This window comes from Oratosquilla oratoria, chromosome 9 (genome assembly GCF_046742065.1).
Source record: "Oratosquilla oratoria isolate Oo_2021 chromosome 9, ASM4674206v1, whole genome shotgun sequence".
In the NCBI taxonomy this organism is placed as follows: Eukaryota; Metazoa; Arthropoda; class Malacostraca; order Stomatopoda; family Squillidae; genus Oratosquilla; species Oratosquilla oratoria.
This window is the reverse complement of record NC_134785.1, coordinates 74,193,258-74,219,718: the sequence shown is the minus strand read 5'-3', so window position 1 is coordinate 74,219,718 and position 26,461 is coordinate 74,193,258. Positions and strand designations below refer to the sequence as shown.

Below are 26,461 nucleotides of genomic sequence, written 5' to 3'. Positions count from 1 at the left end.
CTCAAATAATTACAGACTACTGTTATTAGATATGAAATACTAATTACCAATGTGGAATTACATCTAATGAGGTGAAAGATGGATATTGCAAGAGATGTAAGGGTAGTACTGTGAATGACAGCACAACCCTTGCCTGTTTCTTGCAGAGAAAACATTACACTACACAAAAAAGGGTCTGGACTGTCTCTTTATCTTACAAGGTCCATGTCAAACACACTACTGTACAGAGCTGCAGCAAGGCGAGCATTATTCCTTGTCCTGAAAGGGAACTTGCCAAGTTCACATATAATTTCATATCCGTAATTGAACGAGTGTATGGCTAGAACAGGATCTAATTAGCACAGTAATCACAGCTTTTATCTTAAACTGCATCATTTCCCATCTCAATGGGGAATAAAATCATAATAATGAATTGATCGATATACTATGACTTTCAAAAATGTATCTGTTCTCTCAGGTTAATTGATTATGGCAATTCAGAGGTAAACATGCAATTAAATCCTTTTAAGACATAAAAATCAGAGACTCAAGAAAGAATTGAAATATCTAATGATCCTGTTCCCCCAATGCATCAAGGAATGTTGCAGGTTAGTAATTTGTGCTAAATAGGAAGCTGTTCTTTGTGGGTAAAAAAAAAAAAAAAAAAAAAAAAAAAAAAAAAAACTTCATATTTGATCATAATAAACTGTGTCTCTGGAAGCAGACACATTAGTATAAATCATAAGTGAAAAAGAACAACTTCCTCTATGGTGTTGTGGTGCAAAACAACTAAATACTGGTGCAGAAACCTGAAAATAAAGTCATGCATACAACTGAAAGATTGGCATCAGCAATGCTACGAAGCCTGGTCATACATAAAAAGAACATACAAAACAAAGGAGGGAAAAAACATACATGAAAGTGGTATAACAGAACTGTAGATAGTAAGCATACAACACTATATAAATAACTAGGAACTCAAAATGCTGGATGGAAGCTTAAAAGCATGGAAGGGGGCAGGCATCAGGGTACTAGAGCAGCTCAACAAAATGCTATTTGGAGCGATGGGTCCTGTAGGAAGGAGAGGGCAGGAGCTTGTATTGAATGCTGTATACAAAGTATGACATCAATTTAAAAGAAAATATGCTGGATATAGTAGGTGTTGATACACATATGCAGTGGATATACTGCATATTTCTATAAAAAATATATTGGCTTTGTTTCTTCCCACCAAAAAAAAATATATAAATTCAAACAAGTGAAACAAGTGTTTGTAAAGGTTTTAGTTTTTGTGAGGTTTACACAAAGCTACCAGCGAGATAAGTGTCATATCAACCATATCTACTCGCAAATGATATACAGTAGGTCAAAAGGAAGCTTAATCCTTTGACAAATACAAAATAACTAAGCTAGTCTAATGAGTATCTAGTGTAGCTGCAAGAACTCCTTTAGAAATTCCTTCGTCACATTCTACACCAAGTTAAACAACAAAGGATCCAACAGTGAACCAGACACTGCATTCAGCAAATACAAGCTGTTATTCTACAAACAAGTCCCTTAGAATTGGTATCATTTTCACTTTTTCTACATATTGTGAAGCATACGAGTCTTCTAAAACTCACTACGATAAGGCAATTTAAGAGTTGCAATACTCCTCCACTGAAAGCAATGGGAGAATGTAATTGCAAACATCTGGTATATGGAGGACTTCACCTATGTACCATGTCTAGACAATTAATAGAGGAAGAACTGACTGGTAAAAAAAACTTTGTCAATCTGTCCTGTCTCTTAACAAACTTCAAACTTTACCCTTGTGAAAGCTTAATAGCTTGTGGTTCGTTTCAGGGCCCTGGAAATGTTTATTTCTATAATCATTGAATATAACAATCAACAATCAACACATTAAAACACCCTAGCATCAGTATAGACTCTGTCTTTCCTATGTAGGTACTAAAATACAATGCAGAACACATTTATACACAAGTCCTGCACAGAGGGAACAACCCTATAATTAAATCCATTCTCTCTAGGCTACTGCTGCTGACATTGCTCATTTTGCTTGAACTTGTGCCTGGGTAAGGAATAGGTTCGGGAAAATTTGGGTGAGCCCTTCTGAGAGGACCCCCCCGAAGTGCTGCCCGACGATGCCAGGGAAGAAGTCCTGTACCAAGTGATGAGTTAGTGGTTAGTTAGGGCAGTACAAGGCATAGTCTTTGCTAACAGGACTATCAAACACACATGAACATGATCACTGGGTTCAAGACGGAATAACTAATCACTACTTTAACATAAAATCTGATTCTGTTTAACATTCTTTGTTATCCTTTTCAAACTATGACAAAACTGCAACTCAGATATTGACACTCCTTCATGAGTTCTTGGGATCAGCTCTTTTGTAAGCCTCTCTCCACACTCAAGGATTCCTCCTTGAACCCAGTACACTTACTGAAGGGGTTATTTGGGAGGGTCCACCATATTATACCGTTTAATTTAGAATAAAAAAAAAAAGATTGTGTGTATATTAACAATGACTACAAGAAAATATTTAAACAATTTTGTGGCCTTAAAAGTGGATATGTGAAAAGCTAGGATCAGTGGGCTCAAAGAAATGGCACAATAATCTTTAGCTACTCTGATCTATTTCCTTAAACCTTTGTTAATTCATCTAATACATGAGAGTTCCAGGCCAGAATAACCCAAGACAACAAAGGCATAAACCTACACCCAAGACAGAAGTATATACCCTCATTCACCATTCTAAAGTTTTTTACAATTTATTTATTCATTATTCATTGATTTATTTATCTATTCTTGTTTACTTCACTTTCACTTACTACACCAGAGTACTGTAGATATATTCACATTCCTGTCTCTCAAGTGTGAAATATGAAAATACAATTTTAAGAACACTGTAAAACATTTTTGCATGGCAAACTGAATTTACATTTCATCAGTTCTTAAATCACTTAGTTTGAGAGTAATTTACAGTCTCCAGTTTCAGAGATAGATAAAAAAATCTAAACTGTTTATGTGTTGTGCATTGAGGTGCAAAACTACAATTGTGGCAATAAGATGTTTTTCTTTATGAAGCCATTTACTAGCACTAGAATTTATGTAAAAATTTCACCATTCCTGAGTGCAGGATCAGTCAGAAGCAAAAAGAAGCCCAGACCATAAATAAACAGTTAATGGCCCCAAAATACAAGATGTTCCATGATTCTGGCTTGCCTGTGGCTGTGTGTACATGGATCACTATTCATCATGAACACTAACAGAACTGAATAGGGTTACTTCACCAATGACTTGGTTTTAGCTGTCATGATATAATTCATAAATATATTAATCCACTAGCATACTGATTAACTACGAGAAAAAAAATCCACTCCTAGTTTAGTACAAAAAATCAAATTACCCTACTGCAGTACAACCATTAAAGAATAACCTATAATTAATGCTTCTATCATTTTACCTTGAACAAGGGGTACTTAAATATATATATTACAATAAGATGATAATCTTTCTACTACAGGGTTCTAAAATATTCTATTACAAAAATATATTTGGTTTCTTATTGATGATGAAACCCATCTCTCATTAAATATGTATCTTTCTTTTCAACTGGTGACCACAACACTACCTGTATTCCAGTCAGCTTTTAGATCAGCTTTTCACTTGTTTCATGTCCTCATCAATAAAATGAAATGCCACTCTTATCTTAATATAGTAATTTGCATTTCTTTGCCATGAATTCCTTCTTCCACTACTGGCTCCATTTGTAAGCCTTATTCATCTTCTTGTGGTACTCTACTCTACAATCCTCTTCCTTATTCACTTTTTCCATGATCTTAGCATCAACATATAAGAGTAACTGTCTATTCCCTTCATCATGCTACTGATATATATATATATATATATATATATATATTTATATGTATATATATATATATATATATATATATATATATATATATATATATATCAGAAGAAATCCCTTGAATGCGTGATTCTAATTATGCTAAAAAACCAGACGGAAAATAGCAGAAATGAGACCGAGTGCTTTCGTTTAATCAGACATTTTCAAGGTAAAAATGTCTGAATAGACAAAAGCACCCAGTCTCATTTCTGTTATTTTCCTAGTGGTATTTTGGTATATATATATATACATATATAATATATATATATATATATATATATATATATATATATATATATGTATATGTATATATTAAATAAAGTAGATGTAGTAGCACATAAGTAAAACTTAAACCCATTCTTGGAAAAAAATAAGCCAAGATATTGAGTAGACCATATGCAGTATTTTGACCACTGACTGTGGTCCTCTTCAGCAGATACATACATAGTTTCCTACTTTATATATGTATCTGCTGAAGAGGACCACAGTCAGTGGTTGAAATATATGGTTTACTCTGTATCTCAGCTTATTTTTCTCCATGAGTGAGTTAGGTTTTATTATATATATATATATATATATATATATATATATATATATGCTAATAAGAACACGGGTACGTGTGTTCACTTATGCAAAGTAGAGCACTTAGAAAAAGAAACTAATGAAGCAGAGCGCTTTTGTATATTTCATCTTCAGTGCAAAAAGTATTTTTTGCACTGAAGATGTAATATACAAAAGCACTCTGCTTCATTAGTTTCTTTTTCCAAGTGGTCTACTTAGCATATATATATATATATATATATATAAATATATATATATATATATATATATATATAAATATATATATATATACATATCCTTAACGACAGCTTGCACGAGTCTTTCAGAAAATCCTTGCTGACCGAGTGAGTTAGAGTAAGACTACTTGCAATAGAGGTCAAGGTGATGGCATTTCAAACCCTGCTGGAGGCAAGTTGGACCAAGGGCATGGTTCATTAAATCTTACACTACAAAGTCTTTTGTAAGGGGCACCATCCTAGCCTCCTGATAGGGGAGAGTTCACTATATTAAACGAAATCATCATCATCCAATATGCTTCCTTCAAGTCCTCCAATATTTCAAAACTTCCATATTAATATTTTGTGTGGCACTTTGTTGGAAGCCTTATCCAAGGTCCAGATATACACAATCTATTTAACCATTTTTTTCATATAGTAAATCAACTGCTCTCGAATAACTATTTCACAGGTTCATCACACAGATCCTATTCTGAATCCCTTGTCCTCCAAGTATTTCAGTCACTTAACTCGGCTACTGTGCTGGCTGAGATGTTTGTTTATAATTTAGATATTCCTTCCTTGTAGATTGATGTCACATTTGCTTTTTCCAGTCTTGTCTTCTGCAAGAGAGACCAGGGACAATGGACTGACTGATGTCTTCCTTCGTCCAAAGAATATACAATCACTTGGTTATGTTGTCCACCAACTGTTCTCTGCATTCTTTTTGTATCCAATTTGAAACCCTGCCTGACCATGAGGCCTTTCCAAATTCTTGAGAAGTTTATTCACTTCTTGCTTTTCCACTTTTGTACTGCTTAATGCATCTCTAATTACTCCTTTCTCTTTTTCAAAGTCTTCTTCCTTGGAGCCAATTGGAAACTTTTTCATCATTTCAGCTTACTGGTTTTTGCTTCCTCATGCAATAGCCTGTCAATATTTTAATTGGATACTCATCAGTTTCAGCTTGCTATTTACAAATATACATAGATGTTTAGATTCATCTTTACACTTAACAATTACACCCTTTTCAAAGTCCTTTTCTTACTCTCTTCTTATTCTTATGCATTTGTTTCTGGCAGTCTTGTAATCTTGTTTTTTTTTTGTTTTTTTTTCCGTTTCCTATATCTTATCCCTCTCACATCTTCTCATACCCAGTCCTTTTTTGTGATTTTCTAACACTCATTTTTGGAATGTATTCATCCAACCTCTACATTATGAATTTCCAAGAAGACTTCCCATTATTTACCTATCTTGTTGACCTCTTTCCAATCTACTAAAAGGATTTTTCCAGTTCTGTTTAAAGTAATTTGCATTTGCCATGATGTATGCTCCTTATCTGTGATTTATTTCTGCCTTCCCTACTTCCAAAACAAATCTGAGGATATGATCATTTTTATTTAGTGATTCAACTACATTAGATTGTTGTTGTTAATAAAATAAAATTGTCTTTGTGGTATATTTTCACCACTGCATGTTGTTGGTTCTTTCACTTATTCCTTCATTATTTTACGCAGTGCATTCCTCATTTCCACCTGCTTCCCAACTCTTCCCATTTCACCTCCACAATTAACCTCCACCAGCATTACATTATCACTTCTCCATCCACACTAAGTGAGACTGGAGGGAAATGAAGCAATGTAAAGCAGTTGTTGTTTAAGAGTGACACTGCATTTGTGGCCAAATCTGAGGATAGATCAAACCAGCTCATGGCAAATGATCTCCCAACACCATATCCAAAACATATCAAGGTCCTCAACTATGCAAATGACTTAACAAAATAACCCAGCATAGAGACTAAAAAACAGCAGCTAGGATCACCCATACCTACTCAAACTAGAACAATGACTTAGAAATAATAGGATTGGGGTGTCCCTTCAAAAATTATCATTAACATTACTCACTCCTTACAACCATGAATCAACATCCAGTGGTAAAACTGAATGGCCAAACCCTTCCACTGGAAAAGAAACAAAAAATTCTGTGCCTTACATTTGATGCTCACATGACCTTTAGACCACACATAAAAGAATAGAGTGAAAATAAATATATAAATTAAAAAATAAATAAACAATAAATAAATTTAAACAAATAAATAAACATAATAAAATTAGTCATATGGGCTTTGGACAACAGAAGAAAACTCTAATCACAATCTACAAACAATTACTGTAAACCACAGCTGACTATGCTTCCAGAACATGGTTCCCAACAATTAAGAAAACCAACACCCTGCAAACTATACAAAATTAGACATTGATAATAATACCAGGATGCACCGAAACCACCACAACAGAACACCTGCAGAGAAACCACGTGGTCTTGTAGATGCACGAGTTTTTCTTCCTCCCTTCAGACCTTGATATCCCAGCTGAAATTCCATGGTTCTTCCATTGAATTCTCCATCTTGTGGTCTCCTACAGGGTTCTCACATTGTAAATTTATGTCCTCATCTTTTTAAGATTCATTAATGTCCAACATTTGATCTGCTTGAACAGCACTTGCTTACATTCACTGGCATACTGCCGATAAAACACAGAAGGCAATGCAGTTGGACTTTCAAGTGAAAATGATCCAACAGAAATGCCCATTATATATTTAGTTGTGCAGTCCAGGAAGCAAAATTTCTCAAGTTGTGGATGTAATTTCACATTCCTGACAGTGAACTCCTGACGAGATATCTTTGGAGGCATCTTATTCAATATATTTGGTGGATCCATATCTAATCTATTGGGTGCCCCATGATCCAGCCATCATTATGATGGTACCCAATATATCTATTATGAATTTCTTTGTTCACAACCAGAGGCATTCCAGTTAGCAGTGAATCCTGCAACTGTACAGGTTAATGTATACTTGCTGAACTTTGTTTCATCTTTCTTAAAAGACCTGTTCAATACAGGAACCCTGCAAAGACTTTCATCTCTGCAACATATCTGCACCAAAGTAAATGGTAGAAGTACAAGGAAACAAAGCTACAGAATGAAAATCACTGTTTCTTCAGGTCTTCCGAACTAGAAAGCAACAACCCAAGAATAGCTGGTAATGGTCATAGATCTTTGGTAAAACATATTGCACTATTGTCTGTGTTGTATTAAGTGCAATTCACCATGGCTTTGGACCACATGCTGGACTTATGACTGGTAGCTGTTAACCTCCTGGATGCGAGCTTAAAGCTCATATATAGTCCAATCTACAGGACTGTTTCAATGTCATTGGCTTGTTTTAGTCGGAGGAGAGTAGTAGTCCTTAGTTGTCAATTCCCCTTATGTGAAAAGGTGGAGGGAATACAATTGAGGATGAGAGATTATCTTGGTCTTGATCATGAGACCAAGTACCAACCCACTGGGGCTGCACCTCTAGATGAAGATGAGGGTGCTGACAGGTTCTAAGGACAAACAGCAGGGAGATGGATCTTTCTGACATTCCTCCTGTTGGACTACCATTTGTGGATATATACTGTTGGTCCCAAGCTGCTGAATTATCTTGGAAGACATAAGCTTAAAAAATAAACAAACGAAAATAAATAAACAAACAAATAAATGAATGAATGAATAAATAGCTATAATGAAAGTGTAAGTGATATAATCATGGACGACCAAATGATAATGCCAGCTTCATAGATTTGGTGGGAGTGGGGGGATCTGGGTTAGCAAGACTTGCAGTTTAACAAAACATGGACACTGGACAATCCATGCGAACAAAGTACTGACTTATGTTACTTCATGCCTTGGGAACATTCGAGGGCAACTTTCACTGTATACACTATAATACAACATCAAGACAACATTTGTTGCAAAGCCCAACTGGCCCAACTTGTACTCTACTCCTACTGTAAAGGGTTGATTAATTCCATACAAAATTTACACATTTAGATATAACAATGTAATATGATCATCCATGATAAAAGTAAAATATTTACACTGACTGCTAAATTACTTAAACAAGGAAGTAACAACAATCATAAAATGCTGATTAATAGTTAGTGTATGGCTATCAAGATGCATTAGGGTTCAAGCAAGGTAAAGACTACAGACAATCGGTAAATCCTACTCCTGCCCACCCTTTTGGAACCAGTTTACAATGCCACTTGTATCAATCAATCCTTTGCCCCAGGTCTCTCTTCCACGAGACCCATGGCCCCCAATTGTATGCCGCTTGTATTCTTTACTTAAAGAAAGCCACATATGAGTATCAACATAACCTAAATCCAATTGCCCGCTTCAAAATTCAAATAAATATAACTAGTATATGATACTTACTCTTTACTAACAGACTCTAAGGATCTCCTCCTTAGATCTTCCAAGGTTACGCCATTAGCATTTTCCCAAGCCTTCTTCTCCTGCTCAAACCGCAGCTTCTCCTCTTCAAGCTCTGCCATTTCATCTGCCAACTTCTTTCGCATGGACTCATTTCGTTTCTCCAGCTGAGAGTGGAATGAGTGTATCAATACATCGAGACCCATTTATCACCCCTCCCTGACCACACTGCTCAAGCCGAAGGTATTGCTGCAAGACACAGCACCTCCATGGCAGAGCCTGACAGCCATATATCATTTACATCCACTACTTCATGGATAGAATTACAATAATTTCAAATTTGTGATAGTGTCCGAGAAATAACAGATTACAAGCTCATGTACATCGAAGACTGAGATAATAATTTTAACCCCTTCCATACGGTGCCGCACACGTAGGCGTCATGGACTTAGATCTCGGTGGCAGCAACCAATGCCAGCCGTACGACGTGTCGTAATAATACTCGCATCATAAAATATAGTCACCGCTTATATCGATCGTTCTCTCTTCACCCGTGAATTTTGATAACCATAGAAAATGCGATTACAAAAGAATTAGAAAGAATGTCATTATGGAGGGGCGGCTACAATAAATATAATCAAGACGCCGATATGGCAGCCTCGCGAATACACTCGCTCCCCATGACGCCTACGTGTGCGGCACCGTATGGAAGGGGTTAAATAAACCAGGATTCATTACTTACATCTGCTTCCAATTCTTTCAATTTGTTCATTTTTTCTGATACTTTCATTTCAAAGACTTGCTCCATTTCAGATTCCATTTTCATCATACGGTTGCTATGCTCCTTCTTTTCTTCCTCCATCTGAGCAAGAGGATTCCTGTAGATTCGAGAAAATAGAAACATGTTCAATCTTTAGACATACAGTATTAAAATTTTCAAAACATTCAAATAAGAAAGGTACACAGAAAGTACGTATGAGCAATTTTGGAAGCATAACATAAGTACTATTTCTAACAAAACACAAAAGATCTACACTTGAGCTTCATAAGCCTTAATAAAAGTGTAAAAATTCACATCTCTTGTAGCTGTATGTACGATCCATTAACTTTGTGGATTAAATGTATACACCTATAAAAACAAAGATGTACATTCATGTAAAACACTACTGTATATATTCTGCTCAACACATATCTAAAAGCAAATCACAGTAAGACAACAGAAAAAGACAGAACAAGAAGCTGTAGGGCTCCAAATGAAAATAAAAGTTAAAAAACACTATTAAAGCAAATCACAGTAAGACAACAGGAAAAGACAGAACAAGAATCTGTAGGGCTTCAAATGAAAATAAAAGTTAAAAAACACTATTTTCACACTATACAAGATGGAAGTGTTAGAATTAAGACAAAGATAACGAACACAACTCTGGAGCTGTAGAAATAGCAAATAATGTCAGCAGCAAGGTTGACTGGAGTGGTCACCCTAATTCTTAATAAAATGTGAAGTGCATGAAAGAATATGATGGCATGAAATTGATCTTGTTTTGAGTAAGGTTGGGAATGGAAAAATATGGGTTTTATAAGAGAGTGGGAATTGGGAAGAATAACAAAAACTGGGAGTGTTCAGAAATAGTAGAGATAAGCACTTGAAAGATACATATACCAAGGGCTTTTTTCCCCCTTACAAGGGAAGTAGATAAAGTAAAATGGGATTATTCCATTACCACCCATTTCATTCCCACCCACTCCACTCCCATTCACCACCCCTCCCTCACTTTTATCTTGGGTCCTCCTGGATGACATGTCAGCCCTGCACCTTGCCTATTGCCCTGGGTCAGAAGCAATGCAGCAAGACACAGCACATCCACAGCAAGGCCACTTCATTATCTTGTTATCTTGAAAGATAACAGACTAAAAAGGAAGCTTTGGGTTTGGAGGGCATGAGAACTACTACAAATGAGAGGTTTGCAGTAGAATGAGAAGGTTTTAAAGCACGAAGAAGAGGAAAATATGATGGAAAGAAATTCCTATAAAATCGTTTGACTGTCAGTAAGGAAAGAAGAGTCCTAAAATGTTAAAGGAAGGAGAAGCAGAAGACACATGAAAATGAGCGAAGTGTTTGGAGAATTGCAAATGTTAGCATGTGCATTATCTGGTAGGTATGACAAGTAAATGCTACCTGATGAGGTCATACATATGGCTAAATGACTATGGGATCTTTTAAAAGGTGTATAAACAACTGGAGCATTGCAGATGACTAGATGATTGAAGAAAAAAAATGGAGAATAGGTGGTGCAATTAAGAACAGTGGGGAGTTATGAATGAAAGCAGAAAGCAACCTCTATACAGTAAATAAAAAGCTTTATAGTTCAGGAAGAAAACTGAGAACCGCATAAATTTCTATACTAAAAAATAATTTATATTTGTATCACTGTCCACATATTAACACAAAAACTCTTTTAAAAGACTTATGGGTCAAACTGGTGGCTGTGATTAGTACCTGGGGGTTGTGGATCTCCTCAAGAGGCACCTAAGGCAACAGATTCATTGATTGATACATCCTATTCACCCTTCTTGGCACTAATGATTCATACATCATATAATATTCAATTTCATGTAAGAGTTGATCCCTTGTGTACAGCCAATGAAAGAAAGAAAATGAAAAAAGAAGGAAGGAGAAAAAGAAGGAAGAAATTGTTTTTATTGTATAAGGTAGACCTTGGTTTTTCAGGGCTCTCTTTACTATTCAGATTAGCACATGTCTATAGTATGTTACATTTTTCAGCTGAGATTGTGAGTGGAATGTTATTATATGATTTGGTTTAAGGAGGTGCCAAGATAAGAGGGAGGTAGAGGGTGGAGTGTATTGGGGATGGAATGGGTGGGAATGGTTTTTATGCCTTTGTTTTTTGGCTACCTCCCTTGTACATACATACACATACCAAAGGCTTTTTCCCCCTACACGGGGGGTAGCCAAAAAGAAAAAGGCATAGAAACCACTCCCATCCATTCCATTTCCTATATATTCCATTTCCTATATATTCCACTCCCCTCCACCCTCCTCCCTCCCTCATCTTGGCACCTCCTTGTAAGGGGGAAAAAGCATTTTGTATATGTATGTATGTATGTTTAATGTCGCAAATTCACCCTATCTGGAGGCTAAGGCAGTGTCCCTTAAAGAGGAATTTGTAGCGTGGAATTTAATGAACCTGCCATTGGTCCAACTTGATGGCAGCAGGGTACGAACTGCCATCACCTCAACTTCCCTTCACAGCAAGGAGGGATGTTCTAACCTGCTCAGCCATAGTATCATCAGCTATGGTAACAATCACTGGTCTTCATATCTCTATCTACTTCACTCAACACATTCATATGCACACTGATACCATAACTCACTGTATCACAGTCTTATTACATGTTCATTGAAAGAAGGTATTGTGCCACTTGACTGGAAAAGGGCAAATGTGGTGCCAATTCACAAAGGTGGGACCAAGGAAACACCACTAAATTATAGGCCAGTCACACTAACCAGCACAATAGTGAAATTATGTGAAAGGATTGTGAAAGATCGATGGACCAAATATCTTGAAAAGATGAACATTCTGACAGAAAGTCAGTTTGGCTTCAGACCTGGAATGTGTGTAGAACCTTTTGGCCTTTACTCGAGAGTGATTGATGTGCTGCAAGAGAGAGAGGGTTGGGTGGACTGAGTGTACCTGGACCTAGAGAAGGCATTTGATAAAGTACCTCACAAACTATTAGAATGGATTAAAGACTTTTTGAAGGAAAGACTCATGACAGTAGTAAAGGACAATATGTCAAGCTGGAGGGCAGTAGTGAGTGGAGTTCCACAAGGTTCAGTGCTTGCACCAATAATATTTCTTGTCTATGTTTATGACACGATGGAAGGAACAACAAGCTATGCCAACATGTTTGAAGATGATGTAGAAACATGAGAAGAGTGAAAAATGAGGAGGACAGTAAGATATTGCAAAAAGATCTAGATACTATTTTTGCATGGAGCCAAGAATGGGAAATAAAGTTCAATACCAAAAAAATGCAAAGTACTGGACATGGGCAATAGCGGCAAAAGGCCATCCTTAAACTATTCCTTGGGAGGTGAACACATTACAAAATCAAAATAGAAGAAAGACTTGGGAATCTTTATAAAAGACAACCTGTCACCTGACAGCAGGATTGTGAGAGATATATATGGACTACTGCAGAAGATAAAAGTGGTGTTCCATTGTATGGATGAAGAGATGATGAAAAAATTAATTGAAACCCTGATACATCCAAAACTGGAATATGCATCAGTAATATGGTTCCCACACAGAGTGAAGGATACAAGATTGAGAGAATAAACCATACAAGGAAAGACTAGAAGTAGTTGGTCAACCAATTTTGAAAGATCAAAGAGAAAGAGGTGACATGATTACAGTGTTCAGGTCACTAGAGAGAATAGATAGAAGAAATCTTCTGATTAAAGATGGGAGGGCTTTAAGAGATCATGGAAGTAAATTAAGAAATACCACATGTCATAAGGGTGTGAAGAAGTATAGTTGTCCATATAGATGTATAAATATGTGCAATAGCTTAGGTGATATAGCCAAAGCTCAAACAATACAAACGTTCACATCTAAATATGATCATTGGAAATCAAAGATATAGATTAAGTTGGAACTGCACATGAATTTGAATTTAGGTATGTTAGAAAATTAGAGCAATAGGAGACAGGACTCGATGAACATTGCTCCTTTCCTGTATACTACAATTAAGTAAATACTATGAGTCCTCCTTATATGGTAATTCTTTATCCAGTAAATTCACAGTTACGGTATTTGGTAATTACTACCCTCGATTCTATTTACGGTAAGAAAAATTCACAGATACGGTATCTGCTCATGTTTTGGAGGTAAAATTAGATATTTTGAAGAGGAAAGAGCAGGGAGAAGGTATGTGTGCCATAAGTCGAAACTTGGGTTTGGTATACGGTAATTTCAATTTGCGGTAAGGTTTTCAGGAACGCATATGTACCGTATAATGAGGATTCACTGTACATGCATACATATGCCAAGGGCCCTTTCCACCTTACCAGGAAGGTAGCCAAAGTCAAAAGGAATAATACCACTCCCATCCATTTCACTTCCATCTACCACCCTTCCCTCCCTCTCATCTTGGCTCCTCATGGATGACAGGTCATCCCTGCATCTTGCCCATTGCCCTAATTCCAAAGCAATGCAGCAAGATACAGCACATCCACAGCAGCAAGGCTGCTTCATTTAATCGGTGACCCCCATCTCCGTCCCCTCAAGCAGGAGAATTGAAGATGGGGAGAAAGCCCTTCAGGCTGCATCAAAATATCATTCACACACAACCACTCCCTAACCCAACCCAACCCCCCATCCCCCACATCACTCCTTTCCATATCACATATACAAATCTATAAATTAATGGTATTCATAAACATTTATGAAACCTTAAAATGCTTCCCACTGTGCACCCAGATATCACTGCATTTTTACTTGGATTGCTGTCAATGCTATTACATACAGAATAAGACACAAATCAAATGTGAACATACTAAAATATAATCAGTGTGAATGGAGGGAAGTGGGAGATGAACCAATTTTTGTTTGTAGATGACAGTGCACTTGTAACTGATTCAGAGGATGGACTAAAGCAGTTAGTAGCACCTTGTGGAGATACATGAAAAAAGTAATATGAAAGTAACTCTGGGCAAAAGATGATGAAATGTACAAGTGGTGAGGGTCACTGAAGAACAGCAGTGGGAGTTAAGAAAGGAAGAGGGCATGTTGATCAAATTTTTGCAATACAATAGACATGCACAAAGGTTTTGGCAAAGTATACACGATATCTCTTAGGTTTTTGTGGATTTGGAGAAGACATATGACAGGGTTGACAGGGGTGTTATAGGATGTGTTGTGGATGTCTGTTGGGGGTAGCCCAAAGTTTTTCTGTAATTGGGAACAGGGTGGGAGCATGTTACCTGTGGATGACACTACATGTTGCTGAGTCAGAGAACAGACTAAAACACAGGAGTTTGTGAGAGTATGTAAGTGGGAGAAACTGGAAGTATATGCGAACAAGAAATGTAACAAGATGTACAAGGGGTGATGGTGGTGATAGGGTGAAAAAGTATTTAATCCTATGATTGTCACAATAGGAGGATTTTGATATTAAAAATGTCATTTTAGCCATACCTTTAAAAACTATTAAATTAATCTTTTACCCTTTTATGGCCATATTATGGCCTCTCTTTCTCTTTCTCTCTCTCTAAAAAAAAAAGTAATCTTAAATAAAAGGACTCAAAAAAATAAAATAAATAAATAAATGAATAAATAAATAAATAAAAACATGCATATACAAAAGGCTTCTTCCCCCTTACAAGGGAGATAGCCAAAGTCAAACAGCATAATTCCACTCCCTCCCATTTCATCCCCACCTGTTCAACCCCCATTCACCACCCCTCCCTCCTTCTCATCATGGGTCCTCATGGATGATGGGTCAACCCTGCATCTTGCCCATACCACTGGGTCAGAAGCAATGCAGTAAGACACAGCACATCCACAACAAGGCCACTTCAGTTAATTGGTGACCCCCATCTCCTTCCCCTCATGCTGTGTCAAAATATAATCCACAGTTAACCACTCTCTAACCACCCCAATTCCCTTCCATGTATCACAGCACCATCCATAAACAGCCATTCTCTACTCACTCCTATGTTCTGCCTTCTCCTTTCCTTCTTCAACAGACATTCCTCTATTTCTCAATGCCCCTTTTACCCCCATCCATCCATCTCATCCTAGTTGTCCCCTAATGCTCACTCTATCCACCTCTGCCTTCCACGCTTCTTTCACTAATCTTTCTTTACTCATTCTACTCATTCTTTTCATGTGTCCAAACTATCCCAATACTATTTCATCAACCCTATCTCCCATCTCCTTTTCCACCCCTGCTCTCCTCCTCATTTCTCATTTTATCCAACCTTGTAACCCCTACCATAATTTCCTGACATTTCATCTCAAACACATTAAACTCTTCCTCTCTTATGTTCCATGTCTCTGCCCCATACAGTGCTGTTGGCACAATCACTCCTTCATACAATCTCCTCTTAGCATCCATTCCCAAATGTCTTTTTCTTATTACATTTTTTAATCCCCCAAGGCATTTACTTAATCTATATTCTACCTCCACCTCCACTCCTTGCTTTCCTAGCACATGACACCAAGTATCTAAAGCTATCCACTTCCTCCAGTCTCTCTCCTTTAATACCCACTTTCAAATTGCTGCCACCTTCTCCCCTTGTACATCTCATCAACTTACTTTTACCCACATTTACTTCCAACTTTCTCTTCTTGCACACCTTCCTAAATTCTGTCATTAACTTCCTTAATCCTTCCTCCAATCCTGCCACTAGTACAGTGTCGTCAGAAAACAACAACTGGCTTACCTCCAACTTTTCTCCATTTTCTTTAACCATCTCCAATTCCCTGCCCATTACCCACACGTTTACTTCCTGCACCACCCCATCCATGTACACACTCAACAGCCATGGTGACATGACACATTCCTGGCAAAGTCCCACCTTTACCTCAAACCACTTGCTCTCTCCAATAATAATGATATTAATAATAATATATACATACATACACCCAGGGTCTTTTTCCCCTTACAATGGAGGCAGCCAAAGTCAAAAGGCTTAATTCCACTCCCACTAATTTCATCCCCACCCACTCCACTCCCATCCACCACCCTTCCCTCCCTCTCATCTTGGCTCCTCATGGATGACAGGTCATCTCTGCATCTCACCCACTGCTCTGGGTCACAAGCAATACAACAAGACAGCACATCCACAGCAGGGCTGCTTTATTTAACTGGAGAACACCCCCTCTCTGTCCCCTCATTCAGAAAAAGAGAAGATGGGGAGAAATCACTTTGGGCTGCATCAAAATATTCACAAATAACCACTCCCTAACCCCCTATCCCCCACCCACTCCCTTCCATGCACCACAGCATCATCCATATACAATCATTCTCCACTCATCCCTATCTTGTCTTCTCCCTTCCTTCCTCAACAGACATTCCCCTCTTTCTCAATGCTCCTTTTACCCCACCCATCTATCTCATCCTCGGTCGCCTCTCTTGTTCACTCCCTCCACCCTGCCTTCCACACCTCTTTTACGAATATTTCTTCATTCTTTCCATGAGTCCAGACCATCCCAATCCTCTTTCATCAAGCCTATCTCCCATCCCTTTTTCCACCCCTGCTCTCCTCACTTCCTTGTTTCTCACTCTATCCAGCCTAGTAACCCTACCATACTTCCCAGACATTTCATCTCACACACATTTAAACTCTTCCTTAAGTTCCATGTTTCTGACCCATACAGTGCTGTTGGCGCAATCACCCCTTCATACAATTTAATAATAATAAAGGAAAAAAAAAAAAATACATTTTTGAAAATAAAGGATTAGTAAAAGGTTTGTACACATGTTCAAAGTGGTGAGAATGATTGCTAAAAGACTTATTCTACTTCTGTAATGCAGGAATTTTACACAAATCAGCTTTATGGTAAATTTGAATGCAGGAATAATTGCTGGGTAGCACAAAGTATGAAATGGTTTTTTTTTTTTTTTTTTTTAATAATGTTGCATTTTGGCAATTTATGCTTCTAACAGGGATTGTTTATTACTCTCATTTTTGCGCCTTGAGCAGTCAAAGGTTAAAGGGTGTGAGGCTGAAGGTGTGAGAAGTTTTAAGTGCCTGGGGTGACATGTATTTATGTATGTATATGCTAAATATCATAAAAACTTGTATATTACATAAAAAAATAGGACATGCTCTTGTAAGAGGGAGTTGGCTTAAATAATATAGAACAAGGTGTTGTCACAGATATTTCTAACTGCTCCCTCTATCCCAGAATCTAGTTCCAGGCAGACTTCTCTTGCTGATAAATAAATACATACATATACCAAAGGCTTTTTCCACCTTACAAGGGAGGTAGCCAAAAAACAAAGGCATAAAAACCACTCCCACCCATTCCATCCCCAACATACTCCACTCCCATCCACCCCCTTCCCTCACTCTATCTTGGCACCTCTTGGATGATGGGTCATCCCTTCATCTTGCCCACTGCCCTGGGTCAGAAGCAGTGTCGCCTCATTAAATCGGAGACCCCCCTCTGTCCCTTCATGCAGAAAAGGAGAAGACGGAGAAATCCCTTTGGGCTGTGTCAATTTATTTTTCACAGATATACTCCCTCGCCCTCCATCCCCTACCCATTCCCCCTCATGCATGACAGCATTATTCATACACAACCATTCTCCATAATCAAATAAAATAATTTGTATGTCTTGATGCTCTATCATTGAAAGTTCACTGTGCTTTTGACAAACACCACTGTACTGAAAATTCTACTTGACCTGAAGTAGGCCCACACCCATGGAAAAAGCAGCCTTTTTGTGATTACACTTTGGTCTCTTGCACAGTGGGTGTGTTCACATTCTAAGATTGTAAACAGTTTTTATGAACTGGTAATTTTGTCACATGGTTTATGGTCATGTAACTTCAAATGAATTAACTGCTATTTATCTATCTACCATGGGCTTCTTCCCACTTATTAGGGATGTAGCCAAGTCAAAGGCATACACCCACTCCCACCCATAAATACAAATTGGTCTGTATGAATACAATGAACTACAATATGTTCAGTTTGGTGGCTAACACTCACATTTTACAAACAGCTGCATTGATTTAACATCACAAACTCCATTCTCAGAGGAGGCTACAACAGTACCTCATTGCAGAGGACTTTTTGAAACTGGGAATTTACTGTAGTATGCCCTTACAAGGGTAGTGGGTCGGGGATTGGAGATGGTTAAAGAAAATGGAGAAAAGTGGGAGATAGCCCAGTTGTTGTTTGCTGATGACACTGCACTTGTAGCAGGATCAGAGGAGGGATTGAGGAAGTTTGTGACAGAGTTTGGGAGGGTGTGCAAAAGAAGGAAGTTGAAGATAAATGTGGGTAAAAGTAAGGTGATGAGATGTACAAGGGGTGAAAGTGGCAGCAGACTGGAAGTATTAAGGGAGACAGACTGGAGGAAGTGAATAGTTTTAGATACTTGGGTGCAAATGTGGCGGGAAAGGGAGGAGTGGAGGGAAAGGTGGAATGTAGATTGAGAGAAGCAAATAAATGCCTTGGGGGTATTAAAAAGTGTTATGAGAAATAGAAATTTGGGAATGGATGCTAAGAGGAGATAGCACTTTATGGAACAGAAACATGGAACATAAGAGAGAAGTTTGAATGTGTTTGAGATGAGGTGCCTTAGAAGTATGATAGGGGTTACTAGGTTGGAAAGAATGAGAAACGAGGAGGTGAGGAGGAGAATGGGGGTGGAAAGGAAGTTGGGAGATAGGATTTATGAAAGAGTATTGGGATGGTACCAAGATAGAGGGAGGGAAGGGGGTGGATGGGAATGGAGTATGTTGGGGATGGAATGGGTGGGAGTGGTTTTTATGCCTTTGTTTTTTGGCTACCTCCCTTGTAAGGTGGAAAAAGCCTTTGGTATATGTATGTATTTATTTATCAGCAAGAGAAGTCTGCCTGGAACTAGATTCTGGGATAGAAGGAGCAGTTAGAAATACCTGTGACAACACCTTGTTCTATATTATTTAAGGCATTGGGAAAGAGAGGAATGTCTGTTGAGGAAGGATGGGAGAGGACAGAATATATGGGTGAATGGAGAATGGTTGCGTATGGATAGTGCTGTGATGCATGAGGGGGAGTGGGTGGGGAATGAGGGGTGAAGGAATATGTGTGATAAATAAATTGACGCAGCCCAAAGGGATTTCTCCCTGCCTTCTCTTTTTCTGCATGAGGAGATGGAGATGGGGGGTCACCAGTTTAATGAAGCGGCCTTGCTGTGGATGTGCTGTCTTGCAACACTTCTTCTGACCCAGGGCAGTGGACGAGATGCAGGGATGACCCATCATCCAGGATGAGCCAAGATGAGAGAGGGGGAAGGAGGTGGATGGGAGTGGAGTATGTGGGGATGGAATAGGTAGGAGTGGCTTTTAAGCCATTGTTTTCTGGCTACCTCCCTTGTAAGGGGGAAAGAGCCCTTGGTATATGCATGTATGCCCTTGCCATAAACTCATTTGCTGTCAGGCAGGATTCTCATTTTGATATTACAAGACTAAAATATTCTATTTAATATATACATATTATATTATTTGAAAAATTATCCTTCTCTCATTGGTACGAGTACTATGAGTACAGCTTCTGTAATTACAAAATATAATAATGAAACTGGATCAACAATTCAAGAAAGCACAATCTATCAAGCCTTAAGACCAAATGGCAGAGAATACAAATGCAGTCTTTCCTTGCTCATTCTTTCTATATGCCCAAACCATCTTGGCACTCTGCTCTGCCTTATCCAATAGTTCTCTTCCCACTCTGAGCTCTCTGCTGCACCACTATCCATCCTTGTAATGCCTATTCAACTTCTCAATCACATTTAGACTCCTGTTCTACATCCCTTAAATTCTGAGTCTGCTCCATACAGTGTAGGTGGTACAATCACTCCTTCATAAAATCTTCTTTGTATTCCTCCCCACATGCTTATTTCTCTTTACACTTTTCATTCACCCTAGACATTATCTGTCTGGTGCTAATGTGACATGTCTACAATCAACTGGGAGAAGACGCAGAACCAATGCAGGAGCCCACCTGCCATGGAGGATCCAATGCCACCCAATCAAAAGGCACTGCAAAATGCCCACACGTGTTTAGCCCCTTGGTTACCTGGGAGCTGCAAGTCTTCTGCAAGAGATCTGGGGCAATGAATTGCATGACTGATTTACTTGCCTCCTTTACTTTGCAGTTCACTGCCACATTCAATGCCACATGTGATCCCAAATAGCTCTCCATTTTCTCCAGCCTCTCACCCTTCAAACTCACACTCAACCCAACACCATTCTCACTCCTTGAATACACTTTTGCCCACATTTAATTTAACCTCTCTTTTCACTCATTTTTAAAAACATACATACATACATACATATACCAAGGTTTTTTCCCTCTTACAAGGGAGGTAGCCAAAAAGAAAAAGGCATAAAATCATTCCCACCCACTCCATCCCTGAATACACTCCACAACCCTCCACCCTCCCTCTCATATTAGCACCTCCTGGATGACGGGTCATCCCTGCACCCTGTCCACTGCCCTGGGTCAGAAGCAGTGTCACAAGACACAGCACATCCACAGTAAGGCCACTTCATTAAATCGGCGACCCTCCCTCTCTGTCCCCCCATGCATAAAAGGAGAAGACAGGGAGATATCCCTTCTGGCTGCGTCAAAATTTGCTCACACATCATACCTCACCCCCCATCCCCCCACCCATTCCACCTCATGCATCACATCACCCATATACAACCATTCTCCATTCACCCGTCTTCTCTCCTCTCCCGTCCTTCCTCAACAGACATTCCCCTCTTCCCCAAAGCCCCCTTCACCCCATCCATCCACCTCATCCTAGGACGTCCCTTCATGTTCACTCCCTCCACATCTGCCTTCCATACTTCTTTTACTAGTCTTCCTTCACTCATTCTTTCCATGTGTCCAAACCATCCTAATACTCTTTCATCAACCCTATCTTCCAACCCCCTTTCCACCCTTGTTCTCCTACTTACCTCCTCATTTCTCACTCTATCTAGCCTAGTAACCCACATCATACTTCTCAGACACCTCATCTCAAACACATTCAAACCCCTTCTCTCCTCTCTTATGTTCCATCTTTCTGCCCCATACAGTGCTGTTGGCACAATCACTCCTTCATATAGTCTCCTCTTAGCATCCATTCCCAAATGTCTATTCCTCATTACACTTTTTAATCCACCAAGGCATTTACTCGCTTCTCTCAATCTACATTCTACCTCCACCTTCACTCCGCCTTTTCCTGCCACATTTGCACCCAAGTATCTAAAACTATCCACTTCCTCCAGTCGCTCTCCATTAATGCTCACTTCCAGACTACTGCCACTTTCCCCCCTTGTACATTAAAATAAAAAAAACATAAACTGAAACCAAATAACTCCTTTCTAAAGTAAATATCCTCATACATTAACAGAGAGAAAACATAACTTAGACTCAAAGGAATCACATCCTTGAGCTCCCTCCATTAAGATCACCATTCAGAACTAAAGCAACATACATACATATACCAAGAGCCCTTTCCCCCTAACTGGGGAAGTAGCCATAGTCAAAAGGCATAATTACACTCCTACCCATTCCAATCCCATCCATCACCACTCCCTCCCTCTTGTCTCAACTCCTCATGGATGACGGGTCATCCATTAATCTTGCCCGCTGCTGTGGGTCTGATGCAATGCAGCAAGACACAGCATATCCACAGCAAGGTCTTGTCAACATCGACAAAAAACTGGCTTATAAATACACACAACATCCCCTAGATGCAAACATTACATAGAATACAAATCATCCTACATTACCCATAATGAACAGTGTAGATGTCAATACAAAAATTACTTCTCATATGACTTAGAGGTTAATGTGGGGCCCACTGCCTTGCCAGATACACTGAGGCTGTGAGTCAATCATCTATACATTGCCTTAAGTCTCTTCTATAGTAGATCCATAGCTCTTTGGTTGGCCACTGTCACTGGTCCAGCCTATAAGTTACTCCATGAAGAAATCTTGTGTTGTCTGGATATGATGATGGTGACATGGTGGTGGGAACGAGTGGTGGGTGGAAGTGGGAGTGTACAACTTGGCTACCTCCTTTATAAGGGAGAACAAGCCCTTGGTATATAGATAGATTAGTCTGGATAAGGTAATAGATGGGCAGTAGAGAATAAGATGTTCCGTGTCTTTTGTGTGAAGACTGTATCTGTGTAAAATGAAGTCTGTAGACAGGCAGGCCAATTCTGTGTTGGTAATGTTTTAATGTTGGGGTGACAAGTGGTAATAGGCATGGAACTGCCTAGTGTAGGCCTCATGGTCTCTTGAAGTCTCTTTCATTGTTATGTTCTTATGTAAGTGTGCCTCTTACTTGTCTTGGGAGTCATTTCTCAGTTTGGGTCACGTTTGGAGGAACTTAAAAGTATAGAACTTTAGAGGTCTAACAAAAGAGAAGTTGTTTTGTGATCTGAGTGTGCATGTATCATTGTATGAACGTGCTGTTGGGTATAGGGACAGTTTGAGAACTGGCACAGAACTGTGTGCCTTTCATTCTGATGTGGTGTCCTTTGGGACAGACTTTTTATTCTGGTGTAGATGTTCTACTGGAGTTGTTTTATTGCAGCCGGAAGCTCTTGCATGAGTATTGTCTTTCATCACTGCTAAATGCTGCTTCTATCCATGGGAACAATATCACAGTGATAAAGTGGAGTCACAGAAGTGAAGAGATGCAATGAGGGATGCAAGAGGAATCACAGAAGTTAAATGTGATCAAATCAGCAATCTCTTCTGAGATAAGAGAGATCATACATATATATTTCATATCAAAGAGAGGAAAGAGAGAAAGAGAGTATATACCCTAAAGAGGATTGAACAAAACATGAGTGCACACTAAAGATACAACAAAACAGTTGTTAAACAAACTTAAGAAAATCAGAGTTCTAACAGAAATGAGTAAAGCAATGATACATGAAAATTCTACAGTGATAGGTATTACTGAACCCTGTTGAAGTGGAAGAAAAGTCAACATATTGTACGCAAAACATTCAAAATAAAATACAAAAAAAGAAAACACTTAAAAGGTAAGTGTGCAGTATACAAGTCATGATATTGTGTCTATACCAATGGCCTATTCACCCTTATACGGGAGTGACTATGTCAAAACATGCCTTGATTCTTCATGGGAAAATAATATATGCATGAAGTGACCTTCACAAAAGCAATTCTGTACAGCAACAACAATGTAACCTATACTGACATAATTCTATTCTATTTCACGCAGCCACTGTGACAAAATATGTTAGATTTAAGACAGTCTGAGCCACCTCTCAGGTGCTGCCAGACAGGTTTAGCCAAGAACAGGTGGCTGCTGTACATCTTGTGTCATGTGCAATGAACCAAACAACAAGGGCCAATTCATAGCAAGCAGCAAAGCCAAAAGCTAATTACTACAAAAAATTTGGGATCCACATCAAAACTACAGGCAAAAAGCACCCCATTCATAACTAGATGGCCCAATGCCAGATACAAAAATGTACACAGAAGAAAACAAATTCTTGGAGAAGGGCATTCTTTAGCTATATGGCTGATGAGAAGATGAGCTGGTTACTGGAAAATTCAATGATGAAATGAGTATGTTAAGGAACAAATATCCTTTAGAGCTGAGGAGCTGTGCCTTCATGTGGTGAAGAAAGAATAGACACCCAAAAACATAACACCCCAAGAGAGATGTCATCTCTACCAACACTCATGAGTAGCTCATCAATCCCCATTTCCATCTGGAAGTGCAGCACCAGGGGATAGGTACCTGGTCTATGGAACAGGTCCAGTATCCACTCACTCTTATAGAACATTCCACCCTCTGATATTTGATTTTGTCTAACAAGGGCAGCAACTCAATTGTACATGCCCTTCCTCTTCTGATTGACAGTGTCATTAAAACAATACTGATGCCCTAAATACACAAAACCCATCACATATGCACACACACACCTTTCTACTGCAACACCTGCCACTTTTAAATCCCCTTACAATACACCACACTTACTGACAGAAAACAATACACAACAAACTGGACCTGCATCTTGCATACATCTCGACCTTTATCCAAAAACAACCATAGAAAACAAATAAAGAATGAGCATAAATGGATTCACATTCAAGCACACACTGCTGCAAGTATTCACATACATACACTCACCTGGAGTACTAATCAAAGGAATCAAACTCGCATCACTGATTACATTATAAACAGTTCTATCTATTTACCAAGAGTTTTTTCCCTTTTATAGGAGAGGTAACCAAGTCAAGGGCACATACCTACTCCCACCCACCACCCTCTCTTCTCTCTCATCTTAGCTCCTCATGGATGACAGATGATTCCTGTATCCCACCCACTGCCCTGGGTCATAAATAGTGTTGGAAGACATAGTAAATCCACAGCAAGGTTGATACACTTAATTGGAGAGCCCCCTCTCTGTCCACTTGTGCAGAAAAAGAAAAAGGAGAAATTCCTTCAGGCTGCGTCAAAATATCATTCCCACATAAGCACCTCCTACTCACATCCCCTGCCCTTCCCTTCTTTGCATAACTGTATTATCTATACACAGTCACTCTCCATTCACCAATATCTCCTACCTTCTCCCTTCCTTACTCAACAGACATTCCCCTCTTGCTCAACACCCCCTTCACCCATCCATCCCTCTCATCCACGGTCGTCCTCTCAAGTTCACTTCCTCCACCTTCCACACCTCTTTTACTAATCTTTCATCACTCATTCTTTCCATGTGTCCAATCCACTCCAATAATCTTTCATCAGCCTTATCTGCCATCTCCTTTTTCCACATCCCATTTTCTTCCTCACCTCGTTTCTCACTCTATCCAACCTAGTAACCCCTACCATACTTCTCAGATTTATTTTCTCAAACATTTCAACTTTTCCTATCTTTCTCTTGAATCCCAAGTCTCTGCACCATATAATGTCATTGGCACAATCAGCCCTTAATACAATCTCCTCTTTGCATCTATTCCCAGATACCTATATCTCATAACACTTTCTAATCCCCCAAGGTATTTACTTGTTTTTCTCAATCTAAAAGTTCCCTCTACCTCCTTTCCTCCCTTTCCTGCCACATGCGACCCCAAATACCTAAAGCTATCCACTTCCTCCAGCCTCTCTCCTTTTAGATTTACTTCCAACTCTGCCATCCTCTCCCATTGTACATCTCATCACCTTGCTTTTACCCACCTGTGGTGGGGGAAAAGAATACTGACACCAAGTATTTCCACTTGGATCGTAAGAGGCGAGAAGAAAGGGATGGGGAGTGGGACTAGGCATCCTTCTCCTTGTAGCCCCACAGGGGACATTCCTAAAAGAAAAAGTAAAGGCATAAGAGGGTCTGGGAGTTTTCTGACCAGCACCCTAAGGTTTGGGTCTTTTAATGTGCGTGGATGTGGTACAGATGAGAGTAAAAGGGAAGAGATAGGTAGTATGTTTGTGAGAAGAAAGATGGATGTGTTGGCTTTGAGTGAAACTAAGTTGAAAGGGAAGGGTGAGTGTAAGTTTGGGAGTGTAAGTGGGAGGTTATTAGGAGTGAAGAGAGGGCGAGGGAGGGAAGGGGTGGCTATACTAGTAAATGAAGAGATAGGTAAATGTGTAGTGAAGTGGAAGGAGGTTTCCTCAAGGATAATGTGGATGAAGGTGATACTGGGAAAGGAGATGTGGGTCTTTGTAAGTGCATATGAGCCTGGCAGTGAGAAGAGCGTAGAAGAAAGGGAGGCCTTTTGGATAGATTTAAATGAGTGGATAGAGGATTT

The 26,461-nt window shown here is 39.0% G+C and overlaps 1 protein-coding gene across 13 annotated transcripts in view; it reads right to left on the bottom strand.

Annotated features, from left to right (window-relative positions):
• The window catches only part of pnut (septin 7-like protein pnut), a 579,804-nt gene that overhangs the window by 3,470 nt on the left and 549,873 nt on the right, over positions 1-26,461 (bottom strand). For 10 of the 13 annotated variants that reach the window (XM_076190980.1, XM_076190979.1, XM_076190985.1 and 7 more), the window contains 3 exons: positions 9,670-9,805; positions 8,931-9,094; positions 631-2,140 (listed from right to left, as the gene is read on the bottom strand). In XM_076190980.1, coding sequence (XP_076047095.1) covers positions 2,011-2,140; positions 8,931-9,094; positions 9,670-9,805 — 430 coding nt within the window. In that variant the 3' untranslated portion in view covers positions 631-2,010. Of the gene's footprint in view, positions 1-630; positions 2,141-8,930; positions 9,095-9,669; positions 9,806-25,892; positions 26,014-26,461 lie in introns of those variants that run through there. The other 3 variants (XM_076190983.1, XM_076190984.1, XR_012966748.1) reach the window with 2 other exon arrangements.